Source organism: Sphaerodactylus townsendi, linkage group LG08, assembly GCF_021028975.2.
Source record: "Sphaerodactylus townsendi isolate TG3544 linkage group LG08, MPM_Stown_v2.3, whole genome shotgun sequence".
In the NCBI taxonomy this organism is placed as follows: domain Eukaryota; kingdom Metazoa; phylum Chordata; class Lepidosauria; order Squamata; family Sphaerodactylidae; genus Sphaerodactylus; species Sphaerodactylus townsendi.
This window is the reverse complement of record NC_059432.1, coordinates 6,673,907-6,700,686: the sequence shown is the minus strand read 5'-3', so window position 1 is coordinate 6,700,686 and position 26,780 is coordinate 6,673,907. Positions and strand designations below refer to the sequence as shown.

At 48.6% G+C, this 26,780-nt stretch overlaps 1 protein-coding gene across 1 annotated transcript in view; it reads left to right on the top strand.

Annotated features, from left to right (window-relative positions):
* The window catches only part of WDFY4 (WDFY family member 4), a 243,619-nt gene that overhangs the window by 16,158 nt on the left and 200,681 nt on the right, over positions 1 to 26,780 (top strand). The window contains exons 8-9 of the mRNA XM_048505876.1: positions 722 to 912; positions 13,868 to 14,466. Coding sequence (XP_048361833.1) covers positions 722 to 912; positions 13,868 to 14,466 — 790 coding nt within the window. The remainder of the gene's footprint in view (positions 1 to 721; positions 913 to 13,867; positions 14,467 to 26,780) is intronic.

The following is a 26,780-nucleotide window of genomic DNA, read 5'->3' as shown; positions in this document are numbered from 1 at the left end:
CAAGAGTGCTCACAAACCCACAGAGAAATCCTTCCATGAAGGAAACAGCTGCAGGGTAAGTGGGGCTTGCACAAAAGGCCATTCTTCCAAAAATAAGTATCCAGCTTGCTGGGGTAAAGTGTAAATGACTGGGGAAGGCCATGGCAAGCTATCCCATGGACACAGTCTGTCTCGTAGATGTGATGTGATGTCACCTTATGGGTCAGTAATGACCCGGTGCTTCATTCACACAGCACAGACCTGGTACCAGAGTGGTGTGTTACCAACTCCTATGTAGTTTGGGTGCTGTGTGGTTTCCGGCCTGTATGGCCGTGTTTTAGCAGCATTCTCTCCTGACGTTTCGCCTGCATCTGTGGCTGGCATCTTCTGAAGATGCCAGCCACAGATGCAGGTGAAACATCAGGAGAGAATGCTGCTAGAACACGGCCATACAGCCCGGAAACCACACAGCACCCCAGTGATTCCGGCCGTGAAAGCCTTCGACAATACAACTCCTATGTAGTTTTTATTCCTTATCTTCCATAAATCTGTCCGTCACGCCAATTTCTTCCCTTCTCTCTCTTTTCCCATTCTTCCCAGATCTAAAACTAGGGTAGTCTAAGAGGGCTTGTGTTCAAAGTAATCCAGTCAGTCTTCAAAACATTGTGATTAAATTGCCATTAATTGGCCCCTGGATGTGAGTACGACCCAGTGAACAAGTTACACTTTCTTAACCCTTCAGTGGTTCTCCGGGATTACGGGATGGTGCCCTACATCAAGATTTTTCTGGATGATCAGCTGTACCGAAGCGACACTCTGACCGTTCTGGAGCAGCTGTCGGTGGTGAACCCCGAAGAGTATATGAGCATCATAGTCGGGGCCCTTTGCTCCTCCACCCAAGGGGAACTGGACTTCAGGCTTGATCTGCTGAAGGTGAGAAGGTGTCACGGACAGAAGGTGTGACTGTCAAGGACGGACAGAAGACAGGGTGCAGCTGATAGATATTTACTGCAGGGTAAACACAGGTCAGAAATGTCTCTTAAGGCACCTGACAAGGCACTGGTTAGAGTTCAGTCTGGGAACCAGTCAGCAAGCTCACCTGTCCACCAGGTCATCACAATCCAAAACAGAAATCCAAAAAGCAGGTCCAGGGGGTTGTTACCGGAAAGTGGGCTTTTCTGAGCAATCCACGGAACCAAAGCAGAGTCGTGACAAATTGCCTTCTGCAAAAACGCCCTGCAGCCTGTCGTGTCTGCTGACCTCTTCCCAATAAGCAGACTTGGGTTGCAGAAATCAGGTTTATTGTGTCAGAGTTGAGTTGGTACACTCCAACAGGGCTTTTGCCTAAGCTAACGCCGACAAAGCAGCAGTCTATATCCCCTGCTGAGCACCCCCTGCCCTAATGGCCACCCCCAAAAGTGAGGGCATTCTCAGGCTGCACAGCTCTCCCGAGGTCGGGGCCCCGATAAGGAGCAGGTCAGGTGTTGTCTGGCTCGGCTGGGAGGAGCCATTACTACTGGTCTCTAAACAAAGCTAAAGCACAAGCAAGGAACTCTTTGGTGCCACAGACCTCTGGACTCCCCTGGGAGGCTGTGGCAAGACCCAAGGGAGTTGGGGCTTGACACAGCCTCTTCTAGAAGGGTTGTGTATTTCCCTTGATGGATGCAGTACACAGCGGTGTGCGTGTGTAGGGAATGCTCCCTAATTTCTCAGAAGGGTCTCTAGGTGTGCAGGGAACCAGTTTAGGCTGGCCAGCCAGCAGCAGCAGCCCCAAGTGCGCTAGCAACATCCAGTTTGGATTGCTGTGATACTGGGGGCTCCCTTTGGTAATTGTTCAGATCTGCAAGGAGGCCAGCAAAGAATCTGCCTGAAACCTGTCCATGTTTGTATTACCCTAACAATGTATTGCTGCGTTGGTTGTGTGATCTGCGACATTTGTCACCTCAGTGATTGGCAGGGTTGATTCGACTGATCTGGCTGGCTAGGCAGGTGTCCCCTCCCTCCCCCTGCTCCATGGTCGTCCTTCCTGAAGCTGCGTGCTTGCTCCCAGTGTCCCCTCCCTCCCCCTGCTCCGTGGTCATCCTTCCTGAAGCTGCGTGCTTACTCCCAGTGTCCCCTCCCTCCCCCTGCTCCATGGTCGTCCTTCCTGAAGCTGCGTGCTTGCTCCCAGTGTCCCCTCCCTCCCCCTGCTCCATGGTCGTCCTTCCTGAAGCTGCGTGCTTGCTCCCAGTGTCCCCCCCCTGCTCCATGGTCGTCCTTCCTGAAGCTGCGTGCTTGCTCCCAGTGTCCCCTCCCTCCCCCTGCTCCATGGTCGTCCTTCCTGAAGCTGTGTGCTTGCTCCCAGTGTCCCCCCCTCCCCCTGCTCCATGGTCGTCCTTCCTGAAGCTGCGTGCTTGCTCTCAATGGAAGAGGATGCCCATCCCAGATAGAAGAAGTGTACTGTTCTTTGGTTGCTAATTTGTACTTGGGCTCTGTTCTTGTCGTGCCCTCGGACAGTTCAATAATGACACTCTGTTCAGATGATTTCTTTATTATGAAACAGCATTAGGAATAAGCATTTAGACTTCTGTTGCCAGAACTAAAGCATAAACAACCACCATTCGCTGCAACAGTCATTATAACTACTTGAATGACTGAAGGTAGTATCAGAATCAAATGGTTGGAAACCGTTCGCAGGATCCTGTTAGAATAGAATTTCCCAACCTTCTGGAGATGAGGGCACCTTAGGAATTCTGACACAGCGTGGTAGACACAGCCACAAAATGGCTGCTGCAGGAGGCGGAGCCAGACGAATAGTGACTGCCGCATGAGATAGAGCCAACCACAAAATGAATGCCACAGGAGGCAAAGCCAGACACGCAGAGGAAGCCCAGGTACAGGGATAAGAGGGACAATTTAAAAATACGCTGGTCAAGAAGGGTGAATAAAACAAACACGATGGGGGCAGCTGCCCCAGAAACCATGCTGTTTTAATCTGCAGAGCCAACCGGATTTTCAGTGGCCAGCCAGAAGTTCTGCTGGGTAAGAGCCCTACCTGACGCCACACGCCTCCTGGAAATCCTTCATTGGTACCCAAAGGGCACTTGGTACCCCATGCTAGAATATGGCACAAGGAGAGCATGTGGGTAACTGGCTGTGTTTTCCCATCATGCGGCCATCCAGCGAGTCCTTTGTGTGTGGAAGGGGGAGTGGGAGTGGGGGAGTGGGATTTGGGAGTCAGATTAAGAACTTGACAAAGAACCAAAGCCCACACAAAACCTGCTATTGCCATAGCCTGAACAATCATGTTTAAGTCTAAGTTTATCGCTCGCCTAAACTGGTATTAAAAAGAAATGCGGCGTCAATGCCTAATTCTGACAAATTATAACTGTGTTAATATATAATGTAAGAAAATGAATTCATTATCTCTAGCCTTCGGGACTGTGATTACATTATGCGCAAATTCAGATTGATTTGCTAATATATATTTAGCTGTTAAATCCCGAGCTCAAATGCAATTAGCCCCGCAGTATTCCAGAGTGGCACGCGGCAGGCAATTATAAGGAATAACGAATAATGTGATGTGAAAATAAATTCCGTTAGCTGTAACTGAGTTAGGGGTTTCCAGCAGCCGAGCCTTTTATAGATTAAAGCCAGAAGGATGCTAACTCTTAGGCGATTAAATGGTAACAGAGTTAGAGCCAGAAGAAATGCAGTTAAAGCTGACCTCTCCAGATACGTGTCAAAGCCATCCTGATACGTTGAGGTCCAATTTATTAAATTTGCGCCCCGTTCAGGGGTCTCTGCCTGGTTTGATACATTAGCATGCAAAACTGAATGACAGTAATAGAGTCTTCCGTCTGTGTTTCTAGCAAACTCTTTTTTAACCTATTTGGAGAATTAAGAGGGGGTGGAGTGATGCTGAGAATGTGCCCCCCCCCCTCCGAGGTAGACAGTAACTCAAAGGCCATCACAATCAGTATGAGGTTAACCCTTTGCAAAGTGGCAGAACTCCTGGACACTTTTGGCCAGTTTATCTGCAGAGGCTTTGATAGCGGTGGATTCTTTGACTTAGAGGTCAGGACTTGGAAGTGATGACTGGATCCCAGATGACAGAATGAGACGTGATTGAGTCCAGCTGCCTACTGAGTGCATGACAGCGTTCCCCTCAGGGCATCTCCAGTTCTAGCAGACCTCTGGTGGCAGGGCTGTAGAAGGCCTGTGCTCACTTGGGGGATTGTGGCCACTACTGGGTTTGCCGGTCCAATTGACCCATTATAAGAAGGCTTCAGTACAAATACTGAGGAGGATCCTCACTGTCCTTCATTGCTGTACCTTCAGTACAATTCTCCTGATTGGTTCAGAGTAGCTCTGCTTAAAACTATTTTTTTTTTAAAAAATCCTTTTAAAGACTCATCTCTTAAAACTTCTCCAAAAAACCTGGCAGGCACTGGTCACCTTCCCCCCCCCCCCGCGCCACCCCCCATTCAATGTCTAAAACAGTGTTAATCACGCCATGGCCTATGGTGTTACAGCGAATAGCCAGTAACAATAAGTGATTTCAGCTTCAGCAACTTAATGAGGCGCAGGGAGCAGGCGTTTCTTCAAAGCAGGAAGGATTTTATTGCAAGTGATTTCTTGGCACAGCTCAGCAGAAAAGGACCTCCACATGGCTGTGCATCAGCCCCTTTTATACATTTCCCAGTAACCCAGAAAGGGGGTGTGGGGCAGTCCCACCCCCATAGTGCAAAACCCAGGAAGGGGGCGGTCTCCTTCCATCTAATACAGAGAAAATATCCTAGAACACCAAAGGGAGAAAACAATCTCTTTGCACATGCTGATGAGATCAAATCCCAGAAGAAAAGCTTACACCTTCTTGCCTGAGGTGGTTCCTTGGGAGGGTTAGACAAAGACAAGTTTAAATGAACCAATGAATTCTTGGATCCTGAAAGTAAGGATGTGAACAGTTCAATGAGCTTCTGGATCCTGAGAGTAAAACTTCAAACAGTCCAATAGCAAAACAGGGTGACATCTTCCAAGGCTGGGTGACCCTTGGGTGCTGGCAACAGATTCGATTAACCCAAGTCCAAAGAGGGGTCGTTGTTCTTGTCGGGAATCAGCTGGGCATTGAGTCTAAGCAGCATTCCAGAGTCCAACTTCCTTGTTACTTAATATCAGACCTTAACTGGCTATTGCTTCTGTTACTCAGACCACAAATTTCAAAAATAACATTTCCTAACTTAAACATTAGGAAAACCTTAAAGGATAAACACACATACTTATACCCCTTAGGCGGGACTGTACATCTACCTACTGGCAGGGCTCGGCTTAAAACTAATAGAACCTTAACCTAACTGAAGAACTTTTGTGGCTGAATCCTAAACTACAGGCATAAGCTTAACTAAAGAGGAGCTTTTACTGCATCCCTGGGGCAACCGTGGTGGCTGAACCTTTGGCACTCCAGATGGTATGGACTACAGAGATTTCATCAGGCCTTTGGCATAGCCAATTGGCCATGCTGGCAGAAACTGATAAAGAGCCAACAATCCACATATCTGGAGAATATAAGGAAATTCACCACCACCTATCCTAGAATGGCTTACAAACACAAGGGAAATCATATAGCATTGGCACAAACATACATATGCGTTCTCTGTGAACCTTATGGAGGCTTCTGAACCACACAAGTCTCTGCGTCCGGGCATGGAGCCAGTGTAGCCAGGCAACCTGACTTCAGGAAAATATTTTGTTTATTTTCCCATCGGTAACAATGGGAGTGTAAAGGATTCAATGGTGTTGATGAGGCCGGGACAGCAGCCCGGCCTTGACTGCATTCCTTAACCCGGGCGATGGGCCAGCATCTGCGGCGGAGACCTTATCTCTGCGAGAGAGATGAGAACTCCGTTCCCATGGGAATCCGGGAGGGGGGGTGGGATGGACAGAGTTATAACCTGTGCTTCTGGCGGGAGACTTTATTCCTGCCACGTCGTGTACGTGAAATTTCTAGGGTGTCTGAATACACGGTCTTTTACCCCAAAAACGCCTCTTATTTCTGCTTCTCTGGAATTCCTTACACTGTGGCAGGAATCCTAGTTCATCTATCTTCCTGATTACCCAGCGGACCTCTGGTGTCTTGGCATGGAGAGGTTGAATATTCCTGAATCTGTGGAAGGTCACGGTAGGCCCCAAAGAGGGCTCAGGGCTTTCCCTTATAAGTTGGAGGAACCGGCGGGGAGAGCGGGTCTCGCTGAAGTAACTCTTTCCCGTCCTGCGTATCAACACGAGTCTTCCCTTACGCCGTTGGGGCCGAAGGGGCGAGCGACGATCATGTGGATTTGCATGAGTGCGTTTGGGGAACTGTCTATGGATCGAGCGCCTGTGGATTGGATATCTGCCCGTTTCCGTGTGGATTACAAACCTCAAGATGCGGCCTATCCGCGGAAGAAGCCGGGTCTGACCACCTTTCATGCGGCATGCCTGGGGAGTCCATTGAGCGATTCCTGGACTCGTATTTTGGTGATGCTCCCAAGAATCCACCGTGGCATAGCACTGGGGCCGATCCGAAGACCACCGTTGAAACCTGGACTATATGGGGGATTGGGAGGGGTATCCGTACCAGCTTCCGATCCGGACCCCCCAGATCCCGGATCAGCTTAGCTGCACCTGAGGTGCCCGATGGAGCGCCCGGTGAGCCGCGAGGTCCTACATTTCTGATGAAGAGGAATCCGAAGAAAGCCTGCGCTTCCCATCCGGATCTATTCCCCCTCCCATCAAAAGAAGAGCTGGGATACGAGGAAATTGGGCCGACTGCGAGATGCCCAGGAAGCATGGGCCCGTGAGCGCCAACTATGGGAAGAGGAACGAGAGCAGCTGCAGCAAGAGCGTGAAAACCTGCAAAGAGACCGGGAACAGCGAAGCGCAAAGAAATCCAGCTTTCCGGTGGACCGTGACAAAGACGCGCTGCAGCGGCAATATATGCAGAACCTATCAGTCCATGATAAAGTCCTGGGCACTCCAAACTGGACTTACAGCGTCAACTTTGTAGCGTTAAAGGCGCTGCGTGCGCCAAGAGTGAACTAACTGCAGCTGTTCAGCGGGATGAACTGGCCAAACTGGAGCGAGAGAAAGCAGCTCTGCATGCGCACCAGGATGCCCTTGACTTCGCCAAGGAGAGAGATTTAGCTTCGCCTTGGAGAGGGAACTGAAGAAGCAGCAGGACAAAGATGCCTTTAAGTTGGAGTCTACGCTGTCACTGGTACATTAGCGCCAGAGGGGCGGCGCTGCTGGGTCCTGCTACTCAGCATCTGCCACCTTCCAAGGATTACGGCTCCCACCAAAATTTCACCAGCGGCACCGGCGTTGGTACCCCCCACCTCCACCGATTCCGGCCCTCCCTGCGCCGCTGCCTCAACCCTGCTTAACCGCCGCTGGCCAGCGTGTTCAAAGGAGCGTGGAGAGAGGATATTACAGACCTCCAATACCTGCCGGTTTCCGATGGGACCGCTTCAAAACTTCCCTACTTCATCCTGCAACTTCGATGCCCGCATGGAGGACTATGACGATTTGTACTACCCGGTCTGAACGCGAAAAAATGCAGGGACGCTCGGTTCCGTCTTAGATGGATGACAGCCGACTGGTTTGTGACTCTTTTTTGATCTGCAAAGAGGAGGAGGATATTACTCGCATACGGTGCCGGCGTTCCTCCAAGCCTTAGGGGCTCGCTTCCAAGATCCGGGTGCTGAAAATGAAGCCATCCAGCACCATCGTCTATTCAACAAGGCAACCGCTTCGTTTGCAGAATTTGCCCGTGAATTTAGATGCGGCTGCTGCTCGTTCCCTCACAATGAGTAGCTTCTGAGCGCATGAAATGTGAATACTTCTCGGATGCTGTCGACTGACAGAGCTTCGTGAAGCGGTGTTTCTTATTCCGGATCCCCAGCACTATTGCTGATTGGATCAACCTGGGATCTCAAGTAGGCGTCTCGTTTGGATTACGCTCGTGCCGGGGGCCGCCCATGCGCTAAACCCGCCTTCTACGACCACCGCTGCGACTATAAATTAAGCCCAGCAGCCTCTACCAAAGAAACCACCTCCGAGCGCCGTCGCCGTCTGGGATTGTGTCTTTACTGCGGAAGTCGAGGGTCATCCTAGCTGCCAACTGCCCGAAAAAACAGAAACCAGCAGCTCCGACCACGCGCACCCCATCTGCCAAGCCACCACGCGCCGTCGGGCCACCCCCAGCGAATTCGTCTAAAGGCGATTACCGAAGCGTGACCCAGAGGAGGGGGAAGCAGCTGTTTGCCTCTCTTCAACCCCATGGATATGGGATTTACGACTCCAGATCTCACGGTGAGTGAAGGCAGCGCTCCCATTACGATTCAAAGCGTTTCTAGCCAACCCCGCTAAGCATGCTCGTATTATAGCCGCAGCCCTTGTAGGTTGTGAGTGCTCCCATTGTTTAATGCGGACTGAATTGGCCGGGAGGAACTTGGACTAGGGCGAGTCCCCCTGGCTAAAGCCACTTCACCGTTCACCCAAATGGGCCGACCCAGTCCTCACCGAGGTCGAAGGACCGGCCCAGTTCAAAACGCATAACGGTCCTCCTCAGCTGCAGCTGACCATTGGGAGAAAATTGGACATTTATTCTGAAGCCGGTGTAAACACTCCATAGTTCTGGAGCATGCAGTAGTTGTTTGTGCATGAACCAAAATTCATTTGGAAAGAAAGGATCTTAGAATTCACTGACCCTCCCTGCGGAGAACACATGAATTGGGGGGAAAACTCACCTTCTCCTGACACACACCCCCCCCCCTGGCTCCATCAGCGATGCACGCGGCTCATTGCTCCCGATTCTACCGGCATTCCACCGGCTTACCAAGATTTAGCCAGAGTATTTCAGGAGCAAGAATGCGATCCATTTACCACCCCATACAGAGACACTGGCTGCAAAAATGCATTATTGCAAGCCAGGACAACTGCCCTAAGGTAAAATCTACGCGCCAATGAGTCCCAATAGGGAAAAGGAACTTCGTGCCTTCTTAGACAAGAACCACGCATTTCAGCGAGGTTCCTCTGACAGACTACCAAACACACACATGCTGCTCCTGTATTGTTTTGGTAAAAAAAAGGATGGGTCCATTAAGGCTCTGCACGGATTACCGAGGACTCAATGCGGTTTCCCTGTCCAATAAACACCCTTTGCCATTAATCAAGGACCTTTTAGATGCATTGGGCAAGGGACGCATTTTTACTAAGTTGGACTTAAGAGAAGCTTACTACAGGGTCAGGATTGCGGAAGGCTATGAACATTTGACTGCATTTAACACAAAATTTGGACTGTATGAATACTTAATAATGCCATTCGGGTTAAGTGGGGTGGAATTTGGGGCTGGTATCTGCGGCAGGGATTCTCCATGATTTATTTATTATACAAAGGGAGTAGTGGTGTACTTAGATGATGTTTTAATTTATTCACAAACCATGGAGGAGCATGAAGCATTAGTTCGGGAAGTATTGGCACGCTTGCTCAACAACTCCCTCTTTACTTAAACTTTCTAAAATGTTGTTTCCACCAAACCTCTCTGCTCGACTATTTGGGTTACGGGATCTCTTCCGAGGGGCTAAAAATGGATCCTGCTAAGATTGAAGCAGTCCTCCAATGGCCTGCCCCTACCAATCGAAAGGGCTCGATAATCTTTCCTAGGGGTTTGCTAATTTCTATCGTGACTTTATACCCCAATTAAGCTGAACTGAGCTCTCCCACTCCACAGACCTCTTACGCACTAAGGGTAAAGATCCACAGGCTGCCAAGCCGGGGCCCCCCCTTTCACAATTCTAAGGAATGTCAGACAGCCTTTCAGCTTTCAAAATCAGCTTTTACTGCAGAACCTATCCTAAAACGCACATTTGACCCAGATCTTCCGTTTGTGGTTCAAGTGGATGCTTAGGACAAAGCGCTTGGGGCAGCCCTGTTTCAGGGAGATAAAGATGATAGGCTGGTTCCGTGTGCTTGGTTAGCAAAGAAAGTCTCCGGTGCTGAGCTCCAACTGGACTGTAGGGGATAAAGAGACTCGCGGCCATCAAAGTAGCTTTTTTTTCCACTTGGCGCCACTGGCTGGAGGGGGCTAAACACCCCTTTCAAGTTTGAGTCGGATCACAAGAACTTGGCCACCCTCCTCCACCCCCCTCAAGATGTCCATGAAAACAACTCCGTTAGACGATTTCTTTTCTCGTTTCTCTTTCACTGTCCATTTTTTTCCCGGAAAAACCAATAAAACTGGCTGATGCGCTCTAGCGCCTACCCGGGAAGGGGGGTGGAGCTGCCTCACAGGATATTCCAGCGCACTGTTCTCTCCCCCTCCCAAGTGGGGCTGGCTGTCCCTTTCGATCTCAGGCGTCCACTCCTCCTTCTCCACCCATTCCCAGCCTGGTCTCTCCTTTCCTCTGAGGGAACTCGAGGAAGGCGAGGGCTGCGCGAGCGTTTCACCAGCGGAGGAAGGTGACTCCCAATTGCGCCTGGAGAATGGTGTTTGGCGGCGGGGGGATTGATGATGCGATGCCTCCCCCCCTCCGTAAGCAGGTTCTCGAGGCCTGTCATGATGCCCTTTCGGCTGGACATTTTGAAAGCACAAAAGCTCACCATTTGGCCGCCCGTCCAATTTTGGTGGTAGCGATGCGCATGAGGACATTGAGACCTTATATTAAAAGGTTGCTCCTGTTTGTCGCGGAAGCCAAAGCCCGTTCAGAGAAAACCCCATGGTCATTTGGAAGCCTCTCCCGGTGGCCTCCCGCCCCTGGGAAGTCATCTCCATGGATTTTTTTTATTACGGATTTGCCAGAAAGTCAAGGGAACGCTACGGTCTTGTGGGTGAGTGGTGGACTTATTTTCTAAAACAAACCCATTTCATCCCATGTGCTTCCCATCCCCTCCAGCTCCTAAGTTAAGCGTCTGTTCATTCAGCATATTTATGTCGTCTACACTCCGCCCCCGTTAAAGGTGGTGCCGACCATGGGCCCCAATTCATTTCAAAGTTCTGGAAAGCTTTTCTGGGTTTGTTGGGGGCAGCCCCGGTATTGCCACCGCCTACTGCGATTCAAAGTGGCGGTGAGTCAGAGAGAACGAACAGAACCCTGGAGCAGTATTTACGTTGTTACACCAACTACCACCAAGACAATTGGTGCCGAGTTAATTCCGTTTACAGAACTCCTGTACGCCTATAATAATCTCACGGTTCATAGCAGTAAAAAAAATACCCCCTGAGAAATTGTGTCACAGTGGTCGATCCTTCCCTCCATTGCCATAACTACCTGCGGAAGCATTGGGATCCTCCGGAGTTTCAACAATGGATTTCATCTCTGGCCGAGGGGTGGAAAATGAATTTAGACATGCCCACAGCTGACTGGAGACTCCCAAAAACTTCAAGCGGATAAAGGCACCTTTCGGATTTCCCTTTACGTGTAGGCGCCTGGGTGTATTTGTCTACCAAAAATCTGAGAGGCGTGCATAAATTTTTTTAAAACTGGAGCAAAAGATTCGTGGGACCTTTTCGGATTACTAAGGTGATTAATGATGTCACTGCCCGATTGGACTTGCCTAATTCGTTATAAGTAATTGTCCATCCTGTCTTCCGTTTCCAGTTTGCTCAAAGGAGGCTCCCGTTTCGAATGCCTGGTACGACCAGCCGGAGAGACCCCCACCGACTATAATTGATAATACAAGCATTCTGAGAGTGTATGCATCCTGGACTCTAAGGTTTTAATACATAAAAGCACGCAATATTTGAGATGGGTAGGATATTCCTCTGGAGTATAATCAATGGGTTTATTCCGAAAATATTGACGCCCCTGCCCTCATTTCTGCTTTTCATCGCGCCTTTCCGCTGAAAGCCACCAAGGGGAGAAGTCTTTTTAAAGGGAGGCAGAGTGTAAAGGATTCAATGGTGTTGATGAGGCCGGGACAGCCGCCCGGCCTTGACTGCATTCCACTAACCCAGGCGATGGGCCAGCATCTGCGGCGAGAGACCTTATCTCTGCGAGAGAGATGATGAACTCCGTTCCCATGGGAATCGGGGAGGGGGGGATAGGATGGACAGAGTTACAACCCGTGCTTCTGGCGGGAGACTTTATTCCTGCAAATTAGTGTAATAGAGCTTTCTAGGATGTCTGAATAAACGGTCTTTTACACCAAAAAAGCCTTTTATTTCTGCTTCTATGGAATTCCTTACAGGGAGCCACATTCACAATGACTGTTGGCCAGAGGAGTCACATTTACTTTTCTCTCTGACTCAAGGCCTGCCCCTTGGGAAGGCCTGAAGGTTACCCATGATTCCTCCAATGGGAACTACTTGCCAGGAAAGGCCTTAACTGCAAGAGGCTGGCACGGATGTGTGCTCAGATGATGCACCTTTGTGCATTTGATTTATAAGGAAACCTTTTGGCTTGTGGAGCCTGAGGAGGTAGACAAGATTCTTGGAGAAGGGAAACTTACTACCTGTGTTCTCAAACCTTATGCTTTGTGGCTAATAAAAGCTGCCTCAGTGGGACTGGCTGAGTGGGTATGGAGCTGGTAAATGTTCCTTCGAGAACAAGTATTCTGCCACCTACACTCAAGGAGGCAGTGAATTGGCCTGTTTGGAAATACCCTTCCAAAGCTCTTCTGTGGTCTCCAGCTTTCCATTCTTGGGCAAGGTGCTAGGGTGGGCTGTTGCTTCTCAGCTCTAGTGCCTCTTGGAAGAGGCTGATTTTCTGGATCCATTTCAATCTGGCAACAGACCAGGATTTGGAACTGCTTTGGTCATCTTGGTTGATGGCCTCTACTGAGGCGTAGTGAGGAGAATGTGATCTTACTAGTTCTTCTGGATCTCTCAGCTGCCTTCCATGCAGTCAACCATAGAAGCAGCAGGACAGGGTGGTGCAGTGCTGTGGTAGTGGTGGTGGCTTGAGTCCTGTCTGGCCTGGGAAGGTGGTGCTAGGACTCCTGTTCTGCCCTGTGGGGTTCCACAGGATTCCGACCTATCCCCACGAAGCCTCTGGGAGGGGCCATCAGGAAGCTGAGCAGCAACAACACTTTTCTTTTCCACCTCATTGGAAGGCTGCTGCTGACCTTGTGAATTGGTGCTTGGGAATGAGGGGGAACGAGATGAATCTTAACCCAGACAAGAGAGAGGTTCTCTGAGTTCCTAGAAGGACAGACCAGGGACAGCCCCATTTGGTTATGGAGCATCTCCCCAGGGGGGGTGTCCCTGCCCTCCTTACTTTTGATCTTTAGGAAGGAGTTGAAGGCACTTTTATTTAGTACAGCACTGACTGATTTTTATTGTTTAGCAGTTCTAATCAGAGTTTTTTAAATGATGGTATTTTATATGTGTTTTTTAAAATAATTGTTGTTTTGTTTATGTTGTAAGTCACCCTGTGTTCTGCTGGGTAGAAAGGTGGCTAATAAATGTTTTAAAGAAATAAATTATCTGTAAATAGAAAGGTGGTCAATCAGGGGTGGGTTTTAGTTTACCTTTCATCCTCACAGACTGGCTTTCTGGGTGCAGATACATTTTTTGGATGGTGGAGACTTCAGTCATGTGAGCCCCCATGTCAAGTGGGAGAAGGGGGGCCACCCTTCAGGGGCAACCTGAAGATCTCCTGAAATTACAGAGGGTTTCTGGCCACCAGTTCCCCTGGAGAAGATGGCTGCTTCCGAGGGTGGGCTCTAGGGCATCATTCCCCGCTGAGGCCCTTCCTCTGCCCAAAACCTGTCTTTCCCAGGCCCTACCCTAAATCTCCAGGAATTTCAGAACTGGGACTTGGCAACCCCAGTTGCAGTTTTACTGTTCCATTGAGAACGAGTCTGAAAGTTTGTCCAGGCAGAACACTGTGATTAAGTGCTTGTTGTTCTCCTTTCTCTCCCTGGCCAAAGTCTCTGCTGAGGATGCTGGAGCATCCCAGGGGCCGCTCAGCTTTCCGAACCAGCAGCGGCTTTAACGGACTGCTGTCCCTCCTCTCAGACATGGAGGGCGCCCTGCGTGACCCACCATCCTCCACGTGGAGCTCCGCCAGTCACAGCCGAGCCATGGAGCTCCTGTCTCATACCCTGCATGCGGTGGCAGCTGCTCTTCACTCGGACCCTGTCAACAGCAACTTCTTCCACAAGAATGGCCTCTTTGAGGAGCTGGCCGAAGGCCTGGCCTTGCTAGGCTGCTTCGCAGTGCGGAAGGGGAGGCCGACCCTCACAGGGCTTAACAAGACCAGATCATTTGTCGAATTTTGGAAAGCATCCATTGGCTCTGCACAGCTTTTCCCTACCTGCCTAAAATGCTGCATATGGATATACAGGTTCCTTGATCGGATGGCCACGGGAAGTCTCTTCCACCTCCAGAGCTGCCCAATGAAGATGGAGCCAACCCCAGCAGGCATTCTGTTGACTGTTGAAAATCACCAAGAAGAAACTGAAGACACCAGCAAGCAGGGGGACAGTAAGGAAATGGCTGACTGTCAGTGGCTGGATCCCAACGAAAGGTATGTTTGATGTTAGCCCCCTCCAGCCAGTGGTGGGATTCAGCAGGTTCGCACCACTTCGGCTGAACCGGTTGTTAAAATGGTGCTTGTAAACAACCAGTTGTTAAATTATTTGAATCCCCTCACTGCCTCCAGCCAATGTCTCCAGGCTGCTCATACTTTTTAAATTGCTCCCGTCTCCTTATCCCTTAAAGTCCCGTTCACTTCGAACCCCATAAACTTTTTCAAAAAGTAAGCCCAGGGGTGAAACTTCTTGTCCTCCCTGCTCTGGAGGAGCGGAGCTCCCATCGCCACACCTGAGGCATCCATGTCTCCTGGCACTGACTTTGCCATGGCACGCACTGGGCAACCCTTTATGAGGGGCTTTTCAGGGCCTGCATGCTGGAGGATGGGCTCAGAGGTGAAAGCTCTCTTTCGTTTTTCAAATGCATTTTGGCAAGCCTTCACCCCATGGTCGCCTGGCTCCCGGTTTGCTGCTTTGGGGCCCCTTCTCTTTTGTTCTTAGTAGATTAGTCAGGGGGAGGCTATCTCTGCGAACCCTGACATGAAGTCCGTGTAAAAGCTGGCGTACCCTAAGAATGATTGCAATTGCCTTCGTGTTTGTGGTGCCTCCTACCCCACAACAGCTCATACTTTATTAGGATCTATTTCCAACCCCTCATGTGACACCCAGTATCTGAGGAAATCCAGCTTATCCTGGCGGAACTCCCACTTTGACAGTTGGACATACAGTTGATTTGACATGAACCTTTTCAGCCCTTCCCGCACCAATTTCACATGGTCTTCCCTGGTCTCAGCATATAACAACACATCATCCAAGTACACCCCCCCCCTTTGAATAACAGATCATGCATAATGTCATTAATCAGGTTCATAAAGATCCCCGGGACTCCACTTCACCCAAAAGGCATGACCAGATAATCGAATTGACCATAGTGGGTATTGAATGCGGTCATCCATTCTTGCCCATATCCTGACCTTCACGCAAGTCTGGTGTGGCAAAGATCTGCTCCTGGGCTAGGCTCCCTAATAAATCCTGAATCAGTGGCAGAGGGTGCCTGTTGCACATTGAAATGGCATTGAGTCCCTGGTGGTCTGTGCAAAGTCTCAGTGACCCATCTGTCTTCTTCTGGAACAGAACTGGGGCTGCCAGGGGGAAGGATGCTGGTTGGATGAGCCCCCTGACCAGGTTCTTATCCAAAAACTCTCTGGTTCCTGGGAGCTCATGGCGCATAATCTGCCCTTCAGTAGTTTGGCAACAGAGTCAATGGAGGGAGGGCCTTGGCGGTGATGGCAGTGGAACAACCACTGATTCCTAGGGAATGCCGGGACCTGGGGAGAGTATTCAAGGAAGGCAAGTGCGCCATCCTACCACTCCACCGTAAAACAGATTGCAAGATGTTGCTGATCCATTGACTCTGGTGGACCTCAGGGCCCTGCAGCAGCCTTGTGAGGCCAGATATGTGATCCCCATGGCAGAGACCCAAATTTCACTAGCTCGTCCTGCCACTGAATCTCCAGGTTGTGCTTGGTTAACCACAGCGTGCCCAACACCACTGAATACTTCCCCATGGCCACAATTATGAACTGCAGCTTCTCCCAGTAAGCCCCCACACCAGTTGAGCGCAGGTTCCATCTGATATGCCGCTGGAGGGGCCCCCTTTACCTGCCCATCCATTTGCTTGAATTGGAGGGGGTGTTTGAGATTGAAGAGCTTGAGTTCCAAGCCCTCAGCTACTGTGGGGTGTATTAGGCATTTCGAGCACCCCGAGTCAATCAACCCCCTTTTGCTCTGTTTATCAATGTCAGGTGCACTCTAATCTGGGGGACCAGATTTGATTCCCTGCTCTGCCACTTGAGCTGTGGAGGCTTATCTGGTGAACCAGATTAGCTTGTGCACTCCAACACATACCAGCTGGGATAGTCACAGTTCTTTGGAGCTCGTTCAGCCCACCTCACTGGGTGTTTGTTGTGGGTGGGGGGAAGGGAAGGGAGATTGTGAGCCCCTTTGAGTCTTCTTAAAGGAGAGAAAGGGGGATATAAATCCAAATTCCTCCTCCTCCTCCTCCTTCTCCTCTTCTTCCTCTTCTTCCTCTTCTTCTTCTTCACTGACTCCAGGTATTGCTGTGTCAATGATGGTCACTTTCTTGTCTTCATTCACTGTGTTGTTCAGTGTTTATATTTTAAATATTATTGCTTACACCACCAGGAGAGCAGTAGAAGGCAAGAAAGTGTACAAAGAAAGACATTTGGGAATTAAAAAAAATATCATTTCAGTTTTATTATTACTAACAGCTGGAACTTCAGCAGTACAGAATGAGCAGTAGCATTAGGCATCTTTTCCAAGCTTGCAGATAAAAAGTGTGAGCTTTATATTAATCTCTGGTGTGAACAGTCATCCGGCAACTGGGTGAAATTCTTGGCACTTGTGTGAGATTTCTAGATTTGACTTACTGAGTTCGAGGCTGATTATTAAATTTTTTTTAAATGGCGTCTCATATTTATCATAGTGTGAGGGCAGTCCTAAGCAGGTTTACTGAGAATCCTTCTCAGGTATCTTAAGCATGGCTTACTCCCAGGAAAATGTTTTTAGGATTGCATTGGGCATCTAGTCAGGAAATGTTTAGTTGGGAGCGAAGTATTATCATTTCACCACTAGAGGGCGGTGGGCATACACGTGTGGGTTCTGCAATATCCTTTTAATAATAACCCAGTGGTTATAATAAACTAACTTTTGAAGAGTGAAAGAGTATTTCTAGTGAGACTGGGGTATGTGTGTTTCCGGTGAATCCAAAAACCAATCTGTGAAAAATGCAAGAAATAGCTGGAACCCCCCCCCCCGGCTAAATTCTGAACTTTGACAGCACAGTTGTGCCCAAAGAGAAGGACTCTGGGCATAATAAAGAATGAAATTCCCAGAGTGCAGTGGTTAAGAGGACTAAGAAACGAGAATCTGCCAGGCTCTTCAGCAAGTTCTGTGGTGGGAAACATTATTTTTCCCAGCATAGACTTCAATGGGGCTTTCTGTTATGCCCAGCTGGCGCTGTGGTAGAGGTTTCAACAGGAGGCAATGTGGTAGTGGTCTTGCTGTGGGTGGGGGCACTTATTTCCTGCAGGGCTGCTGGTGTGAGTCTCCTGAAAGGAACCAGCCAACTTTGCTAAAGTTTGCCTGGGATGGCCGAATGCTGTGGGCATCAGGTTCACCTTCAACTTGGTGCCCACAGCATTTTCCTCTTCCACACACATTTTAGCAAATTTGGTTGGTTCCTTTCAGGAGACTTACACCAGCAGCCCTATAGGAAATGCCCCCACTCAGAACAAGACCCCTACCACAGAGCCTCCCATTGAAACCTCTACCACAGAGCCATCTGGACATAAGAGAAAGCCCCATTGAAGTCTATGGTGGGAAAAGTAATTTTTCCCACCACAGAACTTGCTGAAGAGCCTGGCAGATTCTGGGAAATTTCTGAGTATGTAAGCACTGGCTGAACATTTTTTAAGATAGAGGCACCAGACTTTCAAGGTGGCTCCAAGAGGTCTTGGGTAATAGCATCCAAGCTTGGTGAGCTTTGCTTCTGGAGTGGGGGGAGGGGGGGCGAGTTGAGAGAGTTCTGAGAGAACTCAGCTCGCAGGCTTTCATGTGCAGGAGCAGGGAAACAAAATAAGTCTTTTGGGGGCCCATAAAATTGAACCCTCAGAAGCAAAGGTCTCCAAACCTAGATGCTATTACCAGGAGGGCTTCCTGGAGCCACCTTGAAAGTCTGGTGCCTCCATCTTCAAAAATGTGCAGACTGCCCACACACTCGGAAATTCCCCATTGGCTACAATGGAGCAAAGTCACTGCAAAACAAAGAATCTTGGGCAAATTTCTTGGGGTGCCTGTAAGGGGCGTATTTTTAAAGCTAGTGACACCAAAATTTCAGGGTATCATCTGGTAACTATTCTTATGATTCCACCCAAGTTTGGTGAAGTTATGTTCAGGGGGACCAAAGTTATGGTCCCTCAAATGGGCAGCCCCCATCTCCTGTTAGCTCCCTTTGAAAACAATGGGGATGGGGCACCCCTTTTGGGGGTCCATAACTTTGCTCCCTCTGAACCAAATACCACCAAACTTGGGTGGTATCACCAGGGCAGTCTCTGGATCTTCCCCTGCAATTTTGGTGCTGCTAGCCTTAAAAATGCGGCCAAAACGTAAAAAACCCTAAAAATGTTAAAAACACACAAACGACCCTGAAATGGTGGCACCCCCCCACGTGACCAAATGGGGGGCGCCCGGGGACATAGGGTACCCCCTGTCCCTAGGGAGGAATGCCACTGCAGGGAAATCATGCTTTTGTAGCCAAGCGCAAGAACTTTTATACACACACATCAAAAGGGGCAAGGGAGCAGGTAAGGGGGCAGGTCCTCGCAACAACAAGGAAACATCAACAGATTTTTTAAAAAGTATAATTACAACTTTGTGAATGGGACCATGAGATCTCACTGTCAGGCGTCTTCCCACAAGACTTTACGATAGTGCTGAAATGGAGAGGCTGTTTAACGCACCCGGGTATCTGGTTATCCTTGAGTTATGTCCTGAGGCTCCCGCGCCCCAGTCCCGCAACAAAAGAAAGTTCAAATGGTCCAATGGCGATCTTGGCACATCCTTCAATGGCTGGGATATTTGGGGTGCCATCATCAGAGTCAATTTGTAAATCCAAAGGGGTCTTTGTTCTCGCTAAAGAGATCTACCGGGTATTGGTCCAAACTGAATTCCAAGGCCAGCTTCCTTGGCTCTTAATATCAGCTGCTACAAGCTGCTGCTTCTTCCAACAGATACAGATATCTAAAATAACATTTCTAAACTTAAACATTAGAGGAAATCTTAAAGAACCTCCAATACAGTACAAGCACATATGCATATAAGCAAGAGTATCCTAAATTAACAGTAACATTAACTAAAGTATAATCCTAAACATTGGGCAAATAATAAATCCAACACTGAGGGGGCTTACATTAAGCCTTAAAAGGGATTAAAAAACAAGAAGGAAACCATATAAAACATTGGCACAATCACATACATATGCCCTTTCCAAGCCTTATGGAGGCTTTTGGACCACACTGGTCTCATTGCTCTGATCCTTGGCCAGTGTAGTTCAGCGATGGGCTCAGGAAAATATTTTTCCTATTTTCCTGGTGGTAACAATTTATTTTGTTTGTTGTCCAGATTTCATGCAGAGCACTGATAGGCCATTTGCTCCAGCTTTCAGTTTATTTGGGGTCCTCTACTCCCTCTGTGCTATTCTGCCTCATCAGTGCCTGAGTGCATCAGATAAAAACTGGGGCTTGGGGGCGGGGGGGGGGGAATACAATTTCAATGTGAGCTTGTTGGTTGCTTTACCAATGCACAGGATTGCACATGTGCTTTAGGAGGATGGGGCCTTTTCCCAAGCTTGTATTTCATGGCACCCATTTCTGAAATGTGCCCTTGTGTCACAGTTGCCAACTCCATGTTGGGAAACACCTGGAGATTTGGTGTGTGTGTGTGTGTGTAGCCTGAGGAAGAGGGGTTGGGAGGGGAGATACCTCAGCAGGGTATAATACCATAGAGTCTGCCCTGAAGAGCAGCCATTTTCTCCAGGGGAACTGAACTCTGTCACCTGGATATCAGTTGTAATTACGGGAGCTCTCCAGCAACCACTTGGAGGTTAACAATCCAAGCAAGCACCTGTATGTCTAATGGTATTATCATATCAGTGTCTGAAATATTCAATGAATACTTAATTATAAACAAGCTTTTATATTGTGGTAAACTTAACATCATATCTACACTGGCTTATTGTGTGATAATGTTCACAAAGAAACTTAATAGTCCCTCTACAAAGTCCCTCTACAAAGTCCAACTGCAAGAGGCTATCAGCAACAAATTGAACAGTGTGCACCTGGAATGTCATTCCCCGGTTATTGAATGACTTTGTGAAACCTTCACAATGACCCATTATCTTGTAATTTTCCCAAAAATCCTTTTGCAAAATGGCTACAAAAATCCTTAAAAGTTATTTTTTGCTTTGCTATATAAGAAGATAACGGGCCATGTACAAAATAATGGGCTATTGTGAAGGTTTCATGATGGTTTCTCAACCAGGGAATGACAGCCCATGCTCATATTGTTCAGTGTTTATCAGAGTATAAAAGCTTATTTATGATTTTTAAGTAATCATTGAATATTAGAGACACTGATACAATGATATCCATGAGCCATACAGGTGCCTACTTGGACTGTTAACCTTTGAGCAACCTGCCCTACTTTCATTGGCAACCCTATCTTGTGGGGATATCTTTGGGGCGGCCTCAGAACTTCTGTGCTTCTGGATTGTTCTGACTAACTTCACGGCTGATTCCCAATAAACAACCCCCCCCCCCCCCCAATTAGTTTGATGGGAGATAGAGTCAAAACAGACTCAAGGAAGTTCCTCTGTCCATCTCTCCCTGCAAAAGGCAAATTGCAAGTGCCTTCTGTATCGGGGGAGGGGGGAGGAGCTTCAAGTTTCAACCCCGGCATCTTCCCTCTACGCTATGTTGTTGTTGTTATTTTAGAGATTATTTTAGGACCTTATTCCCCCCTCCCTCAAACAGCAAGTAGCTGCAAGAAGTGGGAGACCAATTGCAGTTCATGAAACTATACATCAGCCTAAATCATGTCACTCACTGGCAGTGGCGTTCCTGCCTAGGGATAGGGGGTACCCTATGTCCCCGGGCGCCCCCCATTTGGTCACGTGGGGGGGCGCCAACATTTCAGGGTCGTTTGTGTGTTTTTAAATTTTTAAGTGTTTTTTCACGTTCCGGCCTTCAGGGGGCGCATTTTTAAGGCTAGTGGCACCAAAATTTCAGGGTATCGTCCAGAGACTGTCCTGATGATACCACCCAGATTTGGTGATGTTTGGTTTAGGGGGTGCAAAGTTATGGACCCCCAAATGGGGTGCCCCATCCCCATTGTTTTCAATGGAAGCTAACAGGAGATGGGGTCTACCATTGAGGGACCATAACACAGTTTCAGACATAACTTCACCAAATTTGGGTGGCATCTAAGAATAGTTACCAGTGATGCCGGAGAATTTTTAATTAATCTCTTTAAAATATACCTTCCAGGCACCCCAAAATTGCCCAAGATTCTTTTGTTTTGACTTTGCTCCATTGTAGCCAATGGGAATTTCTGTGAGTGTGTGGGCAGGCTGCACATTTTTTTCAAGATAGAGGCACCAGACTTTCAGGGTGGCTCTAGGAGAGAACCCTCCCTGGTAATAGCATCCAGGTTTGGGAGACCCAGCCTTTGCTTCTGGGGGTTCAATTTTTATAGGCCCCAAAGGAACTATTTTGTTTCCCCGCTCCCTGCATGAAAGCCTGTGGGCCAGGTTCTCTCAGAACTCTCTCAGCTCCCACCCAGAAGCAAAGCTCACCAAGATTGGATGCTATTACTCAAGGCCTCTTGGAGTCACCTTGAAAGTCTGGCACCTCTATCTTCAAAAATGTGCAGCCTGCCTCAGAAATTCCTCATTAGCTACAATGGAGCAAAGTCACTGCAAAACAAAGAATCTTGGGCAAATTTCTTGGGGTGCCTGGAAGCAGTGGCGTTCCTGCCTAGGGACAGGGGGTACCCTGTACAGGCGCCCCATTTAGTCGCGTGAAGCCAGCATTTCAAGTGGATTTGTGTGTTTTTTTAAATTTTTTTTGAGGTGTTTTCACGTTCCATGCAGGGGCGCTTTTGTAAGGCTATCGGCACCAAAATTTCAGGGTATCATCCAGATACTGTCCTGATGATACCACCCAAATTTGGTGATGTTTGGTTTAGAGGGTCAAAGTTATGGACCCCCAAATGGGGTGCCCCATCCCCATTGTTGTTTCAATGGAAGCTAACGGGAAGTGGGGGTCTACCCATTTCCTGAGGGACCATAACTTTGGTTTTCCCCTGAACATAACTTCCACCAAACTTGGGTGGCATCATAAGAATAGTTACCAGATGATACCCTGAAATTTTGGTGTCACTAACTTTAAAAATATACCCCTTCCAGGCACCCCAAGAAATTGCCCAAGATTCTTTTGTTTTGCAGTGACTTTGCTCCATTGCAGCAGCCAATGGGGAATTTCTGAAGTGTGTAGGCAGGCTGCACATTTTTTTTTCAAGATAGAGCGCAGACTTTCAGGGTGGCTCTAGGAAGGCCTCCTGGTAGCCAGCATCCAGGTTTGGAGACCTTTGCTTCTGGGGGGTTCAATTTTATGGGCCCCCAAAAGGCTTATTTTGTTTCCACGCTCCTGCACATGAAAGCCTGTGGGCTGGGTTCTCTCAGAACTCTCTCAGCTCCCCACCCAGAAGCAAAGCTCACCAAGATTGGATGCTATTACTCAAGGCCTCTTGGAGTCACCTTGAAAGTCTGGCACCTCTATCTCTCAAAATGTGCAGCCTGCCTCAAGAATTCCCTCATTAGCTACAATGGAGCAAAGTCACTTTTAAAACAAAGAATCTTGGGCAAATTTCCCTTGGGGTGCCTGGAAGCAGTGCGTTCCTGCCTAGGGACAGAGTTTACCCTTGATGTCCCCGGGCGCCCCCATTTGGTCACGTGGGGGGGTAACATTTTCAGAGATGGATTTGTGTGTTTTAAATTTTTTTAAGTGTTTTTTTTCATGAGTTCCGGCCTCGCAGGAGGGCGCATTTGTAAGGCTATACGGCACCAAAATTTCAGGGTATCATCCAGATGCTACTGCTCCTGATGATACCACCCAAATTTGGTGGATGTTTGGTTTAGAGGGGGTGCAAAGTTATGGACCTTCCCCAAATGGGAATTCACCCATTTACATTAGTTTTCAATGGAAGCTAACAGGGAGATGGGGTCTCACCCATTTGAGGGACCATAACTTTGGTTTCCCCTGAACATAACTTCACCGCAAATTTGGGTGGCATCTAGAATAGTTACCAGATGATGCCTTGAAATTTTGGTAGTGTCACTTTAAAAAATACACCCCTTCCAGGCTGGAAGGGATGTATTTTAAAGCTAGTGATACCAAAATTTCAGGGTATCATCTGGTAACTATTCTTATGATGCCACCCAGAGTTTCCGGGTGAAGAAGTTATGTTCAGGGAAACCAAAGTTATGGTCCCTCAAATGGGTAGAGCCCCATCTCCTGTTAGCTTCCATTGAAAACAGTGGGGATGGGGGCATTCCATTTGGGGGGTCCCATAACTTTAAGGCTACCCTGAACCAAACATCGCATCAAACTCAGGTGGTATCATCTGGAGACGGCAGTCTCTGGATGATGCCCTCTTGAAATCATGGTGCCGCTTAGCTTTAAAAAAATGCGCTCCTGCAGGCTGAGAAAAAACTTTTAAAAATACCCCCCACAAAACCCAAATACTTTGCATTCACTTGCATTTGAGTAATTCTTTGGGCAGGACACTTAATCAGACAATTTTGTCTGGAATGTTGCTAAATTTGTCCAAGATTCCAGCGAGATCTGCTATATTTGTTTCATCTGGTCTCCAGCCCTCAAAAAGTGATGCTGTTTCAGGGTGGGGAGAGATCCACTCCCAAAGCATCACTTTCAATTTTGTTTCGCAATCAGGGACCCCAGATTCTCTCCCTTTAAGGTAGATTTAAAAGAAGAATCTAGGCTCCCTAGTTTAAACACCAATGAAAGTGGATTCTCCACTGGAGGTGTTTTGTGAGAGATGATGCTGACATTTGTTTGGTAAATGTTTTGCTGGGGGTGATTTGTGAGAGATTTCCATGCTTAATACCCACTTGCACTAGCTTGGAATTGTTTCTCAGGCTAACAACCTACCTCATAGGGTCGTTGTGATTAGGAAATTAGGAAAAGAGTTGGTGGGTAGAGAGCCATGTATGTTTTGGATGGGAGTGGGAGAGGAGGTGATTTTGTGAGCTGGTACAAAAAATGGCAATTGTTTGGTCTCTAAAAGCCAGGTGGGAGGGTGGCACGCATATACCCGAGGCTGGGGCATGAAACTCAGGCGCCAGGCACCATTTTGTCCCAGGTGCCGGATTTGCCCTAGGTATGCCCCTGCTCACTGGGGTCAGGAAATATCGGTGGGTCCAAAAATCCAAGTCAGTGACATTAACGTGCAGGAACTAGGAAGTAAGTCAGAAAGACTTGACATCTTTATCGGTGTTTATCATAGAATCATAGAGTTATAAGACTCTCCTAATGATACCACCCAGGTTTGGTGAAGTTAGGTTCAGGGGGTCCAAAGTTATAGACCCTCAAAGGTCTAACCCAGGGGTAGGGAACCTGCGGCTCTCCAGATGTTCAGGAACTACAATTCCCATCAGCCTCTGTCAGCATGGCCAATGCTGGTAGGCCATGCTGGGCTGATGGGAAAGGTGTCTCTTGAACTATCTGAAGAAGCCGCAGGTTCCCTACCCCTGGTCTAACCCCATCTCCTATTACCTCCCATTGGAAAAAATGGGGGATGGGGCACCCCCTTTGGAAGTCCATAGCTTTGGACCCCCTGGACCAAACTTCACAAAACCTGGGTGGTATCAGTAAGAGACTCTCCTGATGATACCTGCCAGGTTTAATGAAGTTTGGTTCTGGGTGTCCAAAGTTATGGACCCTCAAATGTGTAGCCCCCATCTTCTATTAGCTCCCATTGGAAACAATGGAGGATGGGGTCACCCATTTTGGGAGTCTATAACTTTGGACCCCCTGAACCAAACCTCACCAAACCTGGGTAATATCATCAGGTGATTCTCCCAAACAATCCCTAAAAGTGTGGTGCTGCTAGCCTAAACAATGTGCCCCCTGCAGGCCAAAAACCAAAAAAACACTAAAAATGTTTTAAAAACCCACAAACGGGTGGGCGGAGTTTCAGACATGAAGGGGGGGGGGTTGAACCTGAGAACCCCCCCTTACCTACGTCCTTGCCTGGAAGTTAAAACTGGTCCAGAATGCGGTGGCTCGGTTGCTTACAGGGGCTACCGTTCAAGATCATACTGTTCAAGATCATACCGTTCAAGATCATACTCTGTACTGCGTCGTCTGCACTGGCTTCCGGTTGAATTCCGGGTCATCTTCAAGGTGTTGGTATTAACCTTTAAGGCCCTTCGTGGCCTGGGGCCCACATATCTGTGGGACCGTGTCACCCCATATGTCCCAAATAGGCCGCCACGTTCAGCAGCGGCAGAGTTACTGGAAGTCCCTGGCCGCTCAATGATGCGGCTGGCCTCTACCCGGGCCAGGGCCTTTACAGCCCTGGCCCCTGCCTGGTGGAACGCTCTTCCTCCAGCTGTCTGGGCCCTGCGGGAGTTCCACAGGGCGTGTAAAACCAAGCTGTTCCACCGGGCCTTCGGTGAGGCCGGCCGCAGATTGGCTGCCCCATTATGAGCCCCCTCCATCTGTTACCATCCTGATACGGCGTATCCTTGCCATCTTGGACATCGTTCCCCTCCCAGCCTTAGGCTCAGCCACCAGTATTATGAGTATTATGGGTCTTAACAGGATTTGATGTGCTGTTTAATTTTTTTAATGGGGTTTTTAACTGTATTTTAACTGTTGTAATTTATATTTGTTGTAAACCGCCTAGAGCCCTCCGGGGATTAGGCGGTCTAAGAAATATAAACAAACAAACAAACCACTCCCCCCTTGGTCCTGGGAAATGGGAGATGAGGAGGATGTATGCCTGAATCACTAGTTGCAAAGCGAAGCAATAGAAGAGCCATCCAAACCCCAAGTGTTGATAAATGGACTGGAATAAGTGAAGTGGAATGAAAGAGGGTGTGGGAAGAATTCACAGCCACAGCCGCTCCCTGCCTGAATCAGGACCGCATGCACTTTCAATTTGCCTTTTTCAGATCCGTGAGGTGTCTCTAGTAAGCACTCCCTTGCAGCCCTCGCTTTGAAGCTGTGACTGAAGCATCAATATTCAGCATTTTCCTGCCGACTGGAAACTCGGCTGGTTGGGGAAACTGTGGCGATGTTGCCTCCAAATTAGGGCAACCCTGTGGCATTTTCAAAGCAGGAGACGTTCAGAAGTGGTTTTCCGTTGCCCAGCTCTGTGTAGCAGTCTTGGACCTCCTGGGTGGACTCCCGTTCAAACACTAGCCAGGGCCTACCCTGCTTGTCTTCTGAGATTCATGAGCTTGGACTAGTCTGGGCTGTCCATGTAAGGATGTCTGGGCTGTCCATGTAAATACTGTGTCCAGTTCTGGTCACCGCATCTCAAAAAGGATATTGAGGAGATAGAAAAAGTGCAGAGAAGGGCAACAAGGATGATTGAGGGACTGGAGCACCTTCCTTATGAGGAGAGGCTGCAGCGTTTGGGACTC